The following is a 14,192-nucleotide window of genomic DNA, read 5'->3' as shown; positions in this document are numbered from 1 at the left end:
TGACAAATTTACAGCAATTCTGGACTAGGAGTAGTATTAATAAGAACAAAGCAATGGAAGAGCATTTGCAACATTACGGGGTGATCAGCTTCAAGAAGGTGGTTGAAGTAATGGAAACTATGGGTAGGGCTTTATGTGTACCAAAACGTGCTCAAGCTTACGTTGACAGCCCCATGCCAATAGGATACAATGCTACTATTTCTGCACCTCATATGCATGCAACATGCCTTCAGCTGTTGGAGGAGCATCTAAAACCTGGCATGCATGCATTAGATGTTAGCTCAGATTCTATTACTCTCCAGATTGACTTTATGACTGGACCATAGCTTTGTTGTGTCCATGCTGATATACTGTGGGTTCTTCATGTTATTGATAACCATTTCGTTGCTGGATGAAGTGACTCAGAGTTTTGCTGTGTTTTCTTTTTGCATCTAGGTACGGGGTATTTGGCAGCATGCTTGGCCATTATGGTTGGACCACAAGGTCGTGCTGTTGGTGTGGAGCATATTCCAGAATCGGTTACTTCGTCTATCAAGAGTATCAAGAAAAGTGCAGTTGCTCCATTTTTACAGGAATGTTCTCTCCGTGCATGTTGAGGGTATGCTTCTGAAACTTCTGTTCGATATGTTCCTCTAACAATCCGTGATGCCCAGCTTTGGGATAATTGATTCCTGTTGTGTTTTTGCCTAGCAGTTCATGATGATAAAAAAATGGTTGCTCTCTTATGCTTATTCATATTTGCAAGTGTAGAGTTGTAAATGATGCTATAATGATATTTTTATTTTCATCAAAATGTTTCCAGTGTTGGTCTTCAACTGCAATCTTCTGCAAATACCCGAGTTTTAGTTTGAGCTGACTTGATTTTCCTTTGATATTTCATGTTATTATTGTTTCATTCATAAAACCATTTTAAAACTATATAACACTGATAGAAAAATAAAATAAAGGTTAGAGAGACAAGTGTAATAAAGGCGAAAGAACACGAACCAAAGAGACAAACTCAAGGAGCTGACCATTCTCTTCAGAGTGTTTATCCCACACAATGAATGTGCTATGTTATCTTTACAACAAGTCAATAAACAATTGCAATAGAAAATTTTATATACTGTTTAATTTTTTATAATTAAATATTTACACATGACTATCGCCTCATTAGTTTGAACGAATGACGTGTCATAACCGTTGCATTGTATAATTATTCTTTTCTTCATCGTTCAAATTTACCATTGTTTTTTAACTCTATTTCGTAGTATTAAAGATTTTCAATTTCTGTTTGCGGAAAACTCTCTTCTTGACAACCTTCTCTTTTATTTTTGCTTCTTGACAAGTTTTTATATTTATTTTTTTAACATTCAGAAAGAACAAAAATTGGAATTCGGAAGTGCATTTTTTTCTTTCAATTGTTGATCATTTTGTTAGATTTATTGAAAAACGTGAAATGTAAAGTGATAAAGTTCTATTTGCTGTTGTAGGAAAAAAAATTCATAGGGTTAAGATGCTAGGGTAGATTAGTTCTAGTGTTATATTTCAAATCAGCTTATAGGGGAAGAGGAGAAATTAATTTACTAAGAAAACTGTTCTGAAAAATGACACTAAAATTGTTTTTTGAGCATTATATAAACTAGATTAATGATGAAAACTTAACATCTATATAAGTTTTTTCTAAAAATGATTACATAGCCATAAATAGTTTAGTAATAAAACACAACAATCCAAAGCCACAACCTTAACAGTTACCAGTGGCAGGATCAATCCATGCATAGACAACAAGGATATCAGACATCCTAGCTATATTCTTCTTATCCTCGTAGAATTTGAAATGACTATCTGTTCATACCACAACAGCTGAAAACAAGAGATGTTGGTAGCTTAAAATATAGATAGGAAAGGAAATTGTATACTTTTCTACAATGTGAATAGATGCGTAGTCAATTTACATATCCGATACAAAGTCCAAAGTCGTTCAATTACTCTTGTCTTCTCCGGTAGTCCCTTCTTGAGATGTTACCTTTGACATGGGTGTTTCTGGAGCATCTGAAATTCTCAGTCTATTCACTAATTCTTTATTATGATACTGACTATTTGATCGTATAATAGGTTCACGATCATCATGATGAACTATTTCAATTTCAGAGATGCGATAAGAAACATAGTTAGACGGTGAACCGTTGGAATCCACAATCAAATCTATGTTGTTATTAATTTGAAAACTGTGCATTTTATCATCTCTAAATTTCAATTCTGGTCGTGTTGAAGGTTCTATATCATGCACAACATCATCCTCAGCATATGAAAGGGCACCAGTTCCTATACTTGAATGCATCATTTGGCATAATTGGTCCTTGTAGCGCTCTATGCATGAAACAGTTCAGCTGTTTCATCAAATAAAATCAGAGAGCTTTACACTAATGGGGAAACTATTACAGATTTAACCAACTAAAAAAGTTACTCCCTTTATTTCATTTTGAAAGGGTCAATTTTTTTCCATACATTTTAAGAAAATACAATTTTACATTCATTTGTTCTTATTTATCCTTATTAATATCTTGTAAATTGTGTCGAAAGTATCAGTGTTTAATTTAAAGAACATAATAAGGGGCAAAAAAAATAACTTCTCCAAAAATAAAAATGAGACATTTAAAATGGGACATTCAAAAAAGCCAAACTATTTATTTTAATCTAAACATTTGTATCTTTTATCAATTACGACCTAACCTTTTAATTTTTACAATTATGTCCAATTTGAAAGAGTTTTTTGCAATGATGTCCAGAACTTTGAGTTTCATTATTTAAATCAAAATTTTTGCGTCCTTTATTAATTACGACCAAATTTTAAAAATATTATCTAACTTTTAAAAATAATTTTTTTATGAACAACTTCAGAAAAGAAAAAAAATAATTACTATGAAAGTTTGGTCGCAATTGATAAAAAATGCAAACATTTGGTTTTAAAGAATAAAATTCAAAGTTTTGTTCATAATTGCAAAAAAAAAAATTCAAATTGAACATAGTTGTAAAAATTAAAAGACTTGATCGTAACTAATAAAAGACATAAAGGTATTAAAAGATAGTTAGGCCTTCAAAAGAAAAGGTATGTGTCCTTTCTAAAATGGGGCGGATAGAGTACTCGAGTATCTAAGATGTCATTTATAATATGTAAGCAAAGTATTATAAACTGCAAAGGGAAATCTGACATGAGATATTTTATCAGACAAGGAACAGAAATCACCAGTCGACTCTCCTTGCTTTCTGGAAAAACTTGTGGATACATGAGTATGAAAGCGAGGATCAGGTGCAAAAGCGTCTATGAAGATACATTGGCTTGACAATCTATGTCTAAGAAGGCATCACCAAGAAGAGGAAAATTATAACTCCACTTGAATGAAACCAATATAAAGCACCACATCAGAATTATTTTGAATAACATTATAATCCTAAGCATCCAAAATTTTACATCACAAGCATACATGAATGTAATGGACATTGAACAATACATCATAAGAGGGTGATACCAATATTATCCATGTTTAAGAAATCAAGTTACATTAGACCAAAAGTTATTTGATTTACCAGGATATGCTAAGCCATTTAACTTAGCTACAAGGTTTATAAAGTCTACCCAGAAATCAATTTATAGTAAAGACAGTGTCATACTAGCAGCAAGAATTCTTCAAGACATCTAGTACAAGCAACACATGTGTTCCCAGGTATAATCCCTATCACTCTGTCAAACACAAATTGCAAATTATGCCTTTCATTATTTACATACATGATACGTGTATGCAGATACAAAGATGCAGCTTGCATTTACATAATGAACCATACAGTTTTATGTTCTATGATTGCATAAAGGGAATAATTCATTAAAGTAGAGGAGTGCTGGATCAAGTTTGTTTACCTTACTGGCTTACCAGGAGTAAATGCTGATGATATTCGGGTAACTGTGGCTGCACCTGCTGCTCATGGGGAAGCTAACAATGAACTTTTGGAATTTATGGGCAAGGTATGGTTTATTCTATCTTATATTGGCCTTTATCTTATTTGTGAAACTACTAAAACTGAACGGCCAGCCTTAATCATCTATATTAAGAGTCAAATTAATGTGATTCACATGTCATGCAGGTGTTAGGCTTGAGATTGAGCCAAATGACTCTTCAAAGGGGATGGAACAATAAATCTAAACTCCTTGTTGTAAGTGGAATAAAGAATGTGCTAAAAGAGCTTGTTGAAGTATGAAGCATGAAAGAGGAGTCGCAATTATTAGGAGTTTGATCCAAATTTGCTGATACACAACCATTGTAATTTTATCCAACCCTTTACGAAGAGTTGTAATTTTACCCAGTGTTTTATTGTAACTAGGTCGATGCCCGCGCTTTGCGCGAGTGTAAGTTATTTTTTCAAATTTTTAACTTTAAAATATATAATATTATTTAAAATGTCTTAAATTTGAATTTTTATTATGAATATATATGGATTGCCTTCTGAAGTTAATTGGTTAACAATTAGTAGATGTGTGTGTATACAATAGTTTGAGAAACAGGATTTTATTATGTTTATAATTTAATGACTTCATATGTCGAAATGTTTACTTGCGTTATAATTAACTTGTGCATATACTATGCATGCAATTCATGCTATAATTTATTTAATTTCTATAATTTTAATTATAATTATGCATATTTAATATCGATATTGGTATAATATATATAAGATCCAAAAAATTTCAATTATATCCGAATAAGTAGATGTTCAGTAAGATGATGGTAATAAATATCAATTGTTCTCATATTTAGAGGAACTTAAATTCTAATTTGTAAGTGTAAATAGAAAATGAATATAAAAATGGAAATGGTTGATATTTCATTTCAGAATTTTATTTCTATGTACCTCATAATGTGGCTTATTTTGTTGTTGAATGTGGTTTTAAATATTCACTAAATGGAAGATACCGAGATAAGCGGGTTATTAATGATATATTTATAAACTCACATTTGAACTTAGCTATTATGGAACCAACAAATGTTAATATAAAAGTTGCAATATTATAATTTCAAATAGCATGAGGGCGTGAAGGAATGGATGAGCAGTCAAAATATGTTTAATCTTAATTTGGAGTTTAAAATTATAGTATATATAGATATAAATAATATAGAAGTCAAACCGAACGAAAGCAATAATGGTTGGGTTGGTTTACATATTACACATTTTAAAAATTTAGTTCGGTTTATTTTTAAATTTTTTAAAAAACCCATGAAACAAATAAAAACCGCGCTAAATGTATAACACATGATAATTATTATATTTAATATTTATATTTTATCTTTAAAATTTTGAAAAAGAAAAAAATTTCTTGTATTTCAATAAAATACAAAACTCAAACTTTATTTCTTTAATTTGATTATGTTTGTATTTTATTATAAAAGTGATTGGTTTTGACATATATACTACTAAATCGAACTAAATTACCGATTACACACTTTTAGTAATCTATATTACAAATTTACATCGTACTACAAATAGAAACATAATATGTTCTGCTTAAATATGTATAATTAAGATAAATTCTTGTCACATATCTAGCTTTATAATATTTTAAAATAAATTGTAGCTATTGATTTTCTACTTATAAAAGCATCTAAAATTTACATTCAAATGAAGTTTAGTTATTCCTAAATAATCAATCTTAGTAAAGAAGTAATTAACGATCAAGTTATATTCACACATTTATAAGTGGACATACTTTCATAAAAAAAATTTGAAAGATCTAGCAAACAAATATTGGCCGCAATTTATATGATCTCTGGGTGCGTTCAATTCCTTTAAAATGGACAAATTCAAAAGAAACATCAAAATGCACTAAAAATATAAAAATTATGAGATAACTTTTTTAACATCATAAAATATCAAACTCTATGAAAAAAATTTATATCCATATTTTATAGATGTTAACGGCATCTTTATATAATAAAAGATGCTTATGCAAAATTTGAATATTAGAATATTACCGGAAATACATACCATGGTAGTAGCTAGCCAATAAAAATATCTTTTTCGAAAGAAATACTTATCAATGACATGTTCCTTTATGTGAGCAAAGAGTAAGACACACACACATATATAATAGTTATTGGTCATTTATTTAATGTGAAAATTCATAACTTCTGAATATTAATATCATACTAAAACTCTTCAAATTTTATGATCAAAATCTTATAAAAATATATATTTATTTCAAACTTAATTGATTTAAATTTACATTTTAAAATGATTTAATTGTATAATTTATAACCATTAGTAACAAAAATAACTTTTCAAATTATATAACTTACAAAAATCATTTAAAATACATAAATTAACTTTTAATATTTGTATAATCCATAATCTTACAAAAAATTATATTATAATAAAAAAATTCAAACTTCGTAGAAAATTTATTTTAAACAATAAAAATTAAAATATTAATTAGTAGTGTAGACATAAATAATTGCTAAAATCATAAATTAACCTTTTTTTCAACACAGATTGAAAAAATCGTTTTTGACAAAGCTATTTGATTTTAAGGACTTGAGGCTTCGGTCATGAGGTGTCTCCAAGCTAAGACTCGACGAAGCGACTATCGATAAGGTTTGAGGCAAACAAATCGAGATATCGAAGTGCTTAATTGAAGTCCTTGGATAGCAAGTGGTGAGTACACTAGCTTTAAATTACTCGCTAATATTCATAAAACTACGTATTTTAATACGAAAAGTTATATGAATATTTATATATTTGAAATGTACGTTTTAAAATGTATTATATATGTATGTTTTGAAAACGATTGCTTTTTCAATTGTGTTGTTTTAAATAATAACATAGTTATATGAAAAGAACACAAATGTTAAAGTACCGAAGAAGGTAAAACAACATAATCCTGGAATCTTCATTTCATAATCATGTTCTTATATATATAATTGCTAACTTGCATTTTGGTTCTTAAAACTTTCAAAAGTTGCAATTTAATCTAAAAATTTATCCGCGTCCAAATTTTAAACGATCTCCGATTGACTCGAAACTTTAATCATAAATACTATAAATTATTTTGCGGACTTTGGCGAAATAATTATTAGCTCGGGGTTTATAATTTATTTTATATTAATTTTCTATGTTATTTCCTTAAAATCCCGCTAATTGACTTAATAAAAATTATTTTAAATTTTCAATATAATTAAATTAAATTCTTCTTAATTTAATTTATCGGAATTCACGACACGTGACACGACTTAATTATTTTAAAATATTTGGGGTATTACAGAAATGGAGAAAAATCTTTAATTATATATATATTCTTATTATCTTTACAAAGAAGAAGAAGAAGAAGAAGAAGAGACCTATATATACAACAACTATCTTCTAGATTATATTATGGTGACTGTACAAGAAAACAAAAAGAATAACAGAAAATGAAAGCGTGTGACTTGCTGCAAATCAATATTATATAGTATAAAGTAGAACCCAAAAACACTGTACATTGAACAGTGTTTTTGGGTTCCAACTTATTTTACTTTCTTAAGCTTTATTACAATCATGCCATTATCTCTATGAATTACCCTTGACTAATTCAAAAATTCCGTCTATATCCTTGGTTCTTATCTGTTTTCTTTTCCTTTCTCCTCCATACTTTGTTAATGTGTCTGTTTTATTGTAAGATTTAATTCCTCCCCTATTTTCAATCTTTGGCTTGATCTTCTTTGTTTTCCATGGTTTATCACCGACTCTCTCATCGCCTCTATTTTTTCTCGCTACTTCTTCTTTATATCACTGTTTCGTGCACCTGATATTCACGTCTAAACCCTATTTTGCTCGAATATGACGATGTTTAGAGGTTTTAGTTATTTACTACTTACTTGGGTCAATTTCAGTGCAAAATTCCAATTGATTTCTTTTGCCTGATTGTTATTATTTTTACAAGTTTAAAAATCTGTCTTACTATTTTTTTTTTTTTTTTAGTGACTTGCCAGCTGATCATAAATGTCAATCGACCCCCTTAAGGTGTTTCGCTGTAAACCCTAATATTTTTAGTTTCTATAATTATTAATTTTTTGTTTCCGAATAACTGTATTAATTTTTTATATGAAGGTGTACTTTTATTTTATTGATTGATAATCGATTTTGAATGTGTAGGCTACAGTTTGATGATATTAGAATTTGAAATGTTTCAGTTATCATTATATCATAATTTGAAATATAGACAATTTATGTTTAATACTTACTAATTACAGTATTTCATTTCATTTATAGGACTATCAGTTTTTAATTTGTGGGCAGAAGGAACTGAAGCTTTGTGAAATAAAATGCAGGAGTATAAGAAATAGACACTTTAGCAATGTGAATTTGATATTACTTTCCTTTCCTGCTATTCCCATTATGATTTTCATTCTGGCTGGTCCGTGCTATTCCACTTGATGTATTTGTTTTGCGATATTGCATTGCTAGAGTTCGCATAATAATTAATAATAAATCAATGAAATGTGACCTAAGAATCGTAAAATGAGCTTTCGAAAGTTATTATGCAAGATTTTTTTGGCCTTTTCATTCAGATTTCGAGAAATAAATGGTGAGTACACATAGGTCTGTCTAATAGCGAGAATCATGTAGATGGATGCTTTGACTAATACTGCAATCCTTGGACATGAAGGTGATCTAGGCACCACTCAATTAAGTATCTGTCATAGTTCACATAAATAGGTAAGCTTAATCACCATGCATAATGCATACTTATGCTATTTTTCAATGTAGGTAGTGGAAACTCATGAAAGTTTCTTGAAAATAATTTCAAACTTAATTCCTATTACAGATTGCCTTAACATGTTTATTTTCAGAAAAATGTATTCTGTAATTTTATGTTCCTATTTCTTTCTTACTTTGTTTATGTACTGTAGCTCGAGAATATAACAGAACAATGGTTTAGAAAGAGATAAATTTAAGTCAAGATATAGCAGGAATTGCATTGTAATTAGACTTTGAGCCATGGTGTAGCATCATCATTAAGATGAGATTATAGTTTCTTGGTGAAAAGGTACTTATATATCCATTCTACACAAAAATAAATCCTTGAAATAATCCAATAGGGTCCATGTTGCATGCTTTGTATTGTCTTCAAATTTCCCTGGGCTAATTGGGTTACTGAATTATGGTATCACCTATAAAGAAGATGTAGCATCTAGACTCTTCGAAAAAGCAGCAACATCAATTAATCTGAACTCATTTGTGTATTTTTACAGTAACTAAATGCAACAAATATGTTTGTAGCCGATCATTTTTAACTGAAACAGCTAGACATGTTTGGTTTCATAAATGAGATTAATTTTAAATATTTTTATTGTTAAACTATGATTTGTATATAGAATACTCAAAACTTCTTCATACGAGTACTTTAGTTTTGAATTAAATGTAATTTTTAATCTGCTATAGAATTAATGTATGATTAATTATGCGCCCTTCCAAAAATATTTAAAATGATTTGATCTTTTTTATGTTTTGGAAGTTATGACATTACAATGAACAATTAATCGTATTTTGAAATTTAATATAAGTTCTACTTTAAATTAAATATGTTTAATTTCGAAGCGAATGCAAGGACTGAAATAAAATATTTACCGTTTGGAGTATTTTTATGTATAATTAAATTCATTTTATTTTATGTCTATGTTTTTCTATTGGTTATTCTTTAGTTAAATAATTTTTTTCCCGAAGCATCGCGAGGGTGTCGTACTAGTAGAATCTAATGCACAGAGGAATAAGGACGTGGCCAATGATTGATGAGAAGTTGAGTGCAGTTGAGGCCCAAAGAAGGAAAGGAGGCCCATACTTCTACAGTTTTTTTTAAGATATTTTACCATAAAATTATTAGAGTATTTTGATAAATTTATTACTAACATTATACGAGACAACCTTTTCTATTATATAGAACATAAAAATGTACTATTTTTTCTATGTTTATAGGACAGAGGAAGTATTCATCTCTATTAACTCTAATATCTAATTTTGTTATTTTTCAAAGTAGTTATTTGCCACCAATCACGATCCTCTTTGGTTGCACTAGAAATTTCAAGATTAATAGACAACTTGCCCTTTTAAGAACTCAAAATAATCAAATTTGTTGGTTGGTTTGGTGAATAATAATAATAATAATAATGATTATTATAGCAAGTTGGTTTTTCTAATTGAAGTAATTAACATTAATTAATAATCTTTGAGCAACTTGTAGGAATGGTCATGTAAGGTCAACCTATATTTATATTTTGAACAACAAAAATAGTATTAAGGTGAAGCTATCCTACGAGTACATCTTTCCATATTTCGCATGTAGTAGCCAACGTGCAATCACATTACACTAAATTTCATTTTTTTTATTTCATAAACTACGTTACGGACTTCGTGCTACTCATCTTTGTTTCTCTTTTGATTTCTATTCAATGTCCCTACAGAGATTACTTGAAATTGCTAAAATTATTGCCGTAAACATATAATAAAAATAAATTATCCAAGTTAATCTAATAGTTGAATCTAGAACAAGTATTAAATATTATAACTCACTCAAACTATTTTACATTCACTACTTTTTAAATTTAATTTGCGACTTTCTCACCGTCAAAGCAAACATTAAGCATTATAAGTCACTCAAATTATCCCCACACTTTAGATGTGGGATGTCACACAATATCTTTCATATTATTATTTTTACCTTATCCAGTACAATAATGTTGATTTTGTTAATCTATACTTAACTAACAGTAATAATTTTTAAAATTATTATTATAAAATATCTTTTAGCAGCAAAACTGATATAACTGTAAAATTATTGTTATTATAATTACAATAATTTGGCCGTGTGTGCATGACTTCGCTACAAGATGAATGTATAAAGTATTGGATCGTTTACTAATTATTTTTTAATAATATTTAAATTTTATTGTTGATATAATACACTTGATTTAGTTAAAAAATTATATTATTATTTTTTTCAGCTAGTGCTATAACAAAAATATTGGTATTTTTTAACAATATTAAAATTTAGAAGTGCTAGATAAAATTACTAGTAATGAGGATGAAATCTATTTTGGACAAAGCTAATTAATTACTTATCTTAATTACTATTAACTCACTTATACATTATTTAATGATTAATATTATAAATCCGTTATAACAATATGACATTTTATTTTCTTTCATAATATAATTTGTTACACTTCTTTTTCTATGAGCAGCAATCCGTCTCAAGCAGTCGTGACTGATCTATAACAAATTTATTGGCTGTCATAAATTGAGAGTTTTTCTATAATGAACAAAATGATGTCATGTTGAATGAGAACTAAACTTAAAAGAAAATTAATTCACAATAAAAATTAATTTGTAACCTTTATATCTTAAATTAATAATTTAAAGTCATATTATCTTAAGCTCTTGACCTTATCATACCAACAATAACGATTACTAAAATGATAGATTAATACAGACAGTTTGTCAAAGACATTGTCAAGGGGTCTGAATTTAACTATAAAAGCAGGAATTAGCCTCTCAAACAATCTCATCATTGCCTACAAATATTAACAAATCTCCGATCTTCTCCGAATAACTAAACGATCGGAAATGGCAACGAGAAAGCTTTTCGTGTTCCTCTTTTGTCTCCTTTTCGTGCTAGAAGTGACTAATGCATGGGGTATAGATATAGGGTTCATGAATAGAAGGACATACCCACAGAGTACTATAAATATGGGGTACTATAGGAGGACATGCCCTAGAGCTGAGCTTATTGCCCATAAAACAGTTTACAACTATGTCGCCAGGGACCCTACTCTTGCTGCTGGTTTGTTGAGAATGTATTTTCATGATTGTTTCGTTACGGTAAGTTGGTACTCAGTTTTGATTAATTTCTAGTCGAGTTTGATTCTTAATTATTATATTGAGCTCGAATTCGAACTGCTAAAGTAAAAATTCATGGAGTTGAAGTCCAGTGCAGTGTTTTGACTCGACTTGATTGCAGGGATGCGATGGTTCGGTGCTCTTACAATCTACAGCGAATAATAAAGCTGAGAGAGATGCAATTCCAAACCTAACCTTAAAAGGCTTTAATGTGATTGATGCTGTCAAATCTGCACTCGAAAGGGAGTGTCCTGGAGTCGTTTCTTGTGCTGATATTCTCGCCTTAGCAGCTCGAGATTCGGTTTTAATGGTAAAATTATATATATTTTGCATGATCGCGCTATGTAATTAATGTACCTAATCAATCAAAATGTATTATTAATCAGATTGGAGGACCATTTTGGGATGTTCCTACTGGACGTAGAGATGGAAGAACGTCCCTTGCTTCACAAGCTTCAGCAGAATTACCATCTCCTTTCGCTAACATTGCCCAACTTAAACAAAATTTTGCTGCCAAGGGTTTTAATGCCAAAGAACTTGCGGTTTTATCAGGTCACAACCAAAATCTAAGATTTTTTATTATTATTTATTATTACTAATGATTGATTTATGAGGTAATTGATTCCGTTAATTAGTACTCAAACTTTCATTTTTTTCAATTTGATTATCAAATTTTAATTTATTAATTGTTTGAGACTAAACTTTAAATTTATTTCACCCAAAACGGAAAACATGAAATATATCAACTTTAGTAACTAAAAATCCTTGGTGAAATAAAATTAAAGTTTACTCATGTAAAAAACAACTTATAATTTACAAAATCGAAACAATATGTAATTCCAGAGTATATATAAAGCAAAATAAATTTATCTATACATTTATGAGCTTTAAATTTTATGACCTTGGTCATATTTTTTCGAGGGTTATCAAATATACTCATGGCTCATTCGGAGTTGACATGGCATGAATCTATACGTCAACGTTTAAGTCGTTAATAAATTTGGTAAAAGCCGAAAAGATGACAGAACAAACTGGCAAAATTTAATGATCATGTTATATTTAGCAAAGAAAACTAAAATTGTCAGGTATCTAAGATCACTTTACATATATATGTATAAACGTGAGATTGTTAATGATTTACAGGAGGGCACACCATTGGAACTGGACATTGCTCTATAATCTCAAGCAGGCTATACAATTTCACGGGCAGAGGCGACACAGACCCGTCGTTGGATCCGATATACGCAGCTCAGTTGAAGAAGAAGTGCTTACTTGGAGGAAGCTCAGCCGTAGTTGCTGAACTGGACCCTGGAAGCGTCAAATCATTTGATGCAGCTTATTATTCTGTTGTAGCTAATAAACGAGGGTTTTTCCAGTCCGACGCGGCTCTTCTTGACGATTATGAGACCCGAAGTTACGTAAAATTTCAATCATTCAGCCGTGGATCGACTTTTGGTAGGGATTTTTCTAAATCCATGGAGAAATTGGGTTATCTTGGAGTTCTTACTGGTAGGCAAGGTGAAATCAGGAAGACCTGTGCTTTTGTTAACAAATGGTGATGATCCATGCTTTGATTTTATTCCTTTATTTTCAACTGTGATTGATTCTTGATTTTTACTGAGTGCAACAAAGTTGCATATGTTTTTTTATTCTTGTTTGACGCTTTCATTACCATTAATTGTGTAATCTCTTGGTTTCTTTTTTTCTCATGTCACACAGGCATGTATGTTGTACTACTTAGTAATTGGTTTGTTATCTATTATACATTATTTTGATTTATTTAAGAATTTAATTATAAGTTTTGCTTTTACTTTTTTTATGGAATTCATGATCATCGCAACTAAAGAAAACAATCAATTTGTGACAAAAATTAGTAATGCAATTCAACGTAGTTGTAATGGATTTACGACGGGTTAATATTATTACACGATGGAATTTGCAACGAATTACAATCAGTGACGAAGTCAGACCCAAAATTAAAGTAGGGCACAAATTCAACTTGAACAAAATTGAAACATTGTACCATAAAAAATATAACCACAATGTATAATTATTAATTTTTTTAATGTAAAATAAAATGAAAAGTAAAAGAACCGTCCCTGATTACAATCATTGTCGTTTGATGTTTATGACGAATTTGTAATGCAATTTCGTGATAGGTAAAGATTCCAAGGATATATTCATTGTAAATATGTATTAAAAATTAGAGCACACTACTCTAGCATTAACTATAATTTACACTTGCATTCTCTTGCTTCAAATCAAACTATGTGGTCTTTAATTAAGTTTAA

General features: G+C 29.5%; 2 protein-coding genes and 1 long non-coding RNA gene across 3 annotated transcripts; all 3 read left to right on the top strand.

Moving 5' to 3' along the window:
• Positions 1-53: 53 nt before the first annotated feature.
• Positions 54-596, top strand: LOC126657204 (protein-L-isoaspartate O-methyltransferase 1-like). Its single transcript, XM_050351861.1, has 2 exons — positions 54-258; positions 436-596. The coding sequence occupies exons 1-2, from the start codon at positions 54-56 to the stop codon at positions 594-596; spliced, it is 366 nt and encodes a 121-aa protein (XP_050207818.1).
• A 6,885-nt stretch (positions 597-7,481) lies between these two features.
• Positions 7,482-8,415, top strand: LOC126654561 (uncharacterized). Its single transcript, XR_007632643.2, has 3 exons — positions 7,482-7,861; positions 7,987-8,028; positions 8,278-8,415. It is a non-coding gene; the product is annotated as an uncharacterized LOC126654561 (long non-coding RNA).
• Positions 8,416-11,562: 3,147 nt separating this feature from the next.
• On the top strand, positions 11,563-13,680 carry LOC126655001 (peroxidase 1-like). The gene is made up of 4 exons (XM_050349007.1): positions 11,563-11,883; positions 12,023-12,211; positions 12,288-12,453; positions 13,045-13,680. Exons 1-4 carry the CDS (start codon positions 11,629-11,631, stop codon positions 13,458-13,460), a joined length of 1,026 nt encoding a protein of 341 aa, XP_050204964.1. The 5' UTR covers positions 11,563-11,628; the 3' UTR covers positions 13,461-13,680.
• Positions 13,681-14,192: the final 512 nt, after the last annotated feature.

This window comes from Mercurialis annua, linkage group LG7 (assembly GCF_937616625.2).
Source record: "Mercurialis annua linkage group LG7, ddMerAnnu1.2, whole genome shotgun sequence".
In the NCBI taxonomy this organism is placed as follows: Eukaryota; Viridiplantae; Streptophyta; class Magnoliopsida; order Malpighiales; family Euphorbiaceae; genus Mercurialis; species Mercurialis annua.
Note: the sequence above shows the minus strand (reverse complement) of the source record. Positions and strands in the feature narration are given on the sequence as shown.

What these genes read in the sequence shown, in the direction of transcription:
- LOC126657204 (XM_050351861.1), top strand. Translation starts at nt 54, where the DNA reads ATGGAAGAGCATTTGCAACATTACGGGGTGATCAGCTTCAAGAAGGTG. An exon ending in GGAGGAGCATCTAAAACCTG is followed by an intron (nt 259 to 435) that starts GCATGCATGCAT and finishes TTTTGCATCTAG; the next exon opens with GTACGGGGTATTTGGCAGCA.
- LOC126655001 (XM_050349007.1), top strand. Translation starts at nt 11,629, where the DNA reads ATGGCAACGAGAAAGCTTTTCGTGTTCCTCTTTTGTCTCCTTTTCGTG. An exon ending in TTCATGATTGTTTCGTTACG is followed by an intron (nt 11,884 to 12,022) that starts GTAAGTTGGTAC and finishes ACTTGATTGCAG; the next exon opens with GGATGCGATGGTTCGGTGCT. An exon ending in AGAACTTGCGGTTTTATCAG is followed by an intron (nt 12,454 to 13,044) that starts GTCACAACCAAA and finishes AATGATTTACAG; the next exon opens with GAGGGCACACCATTGGAACT.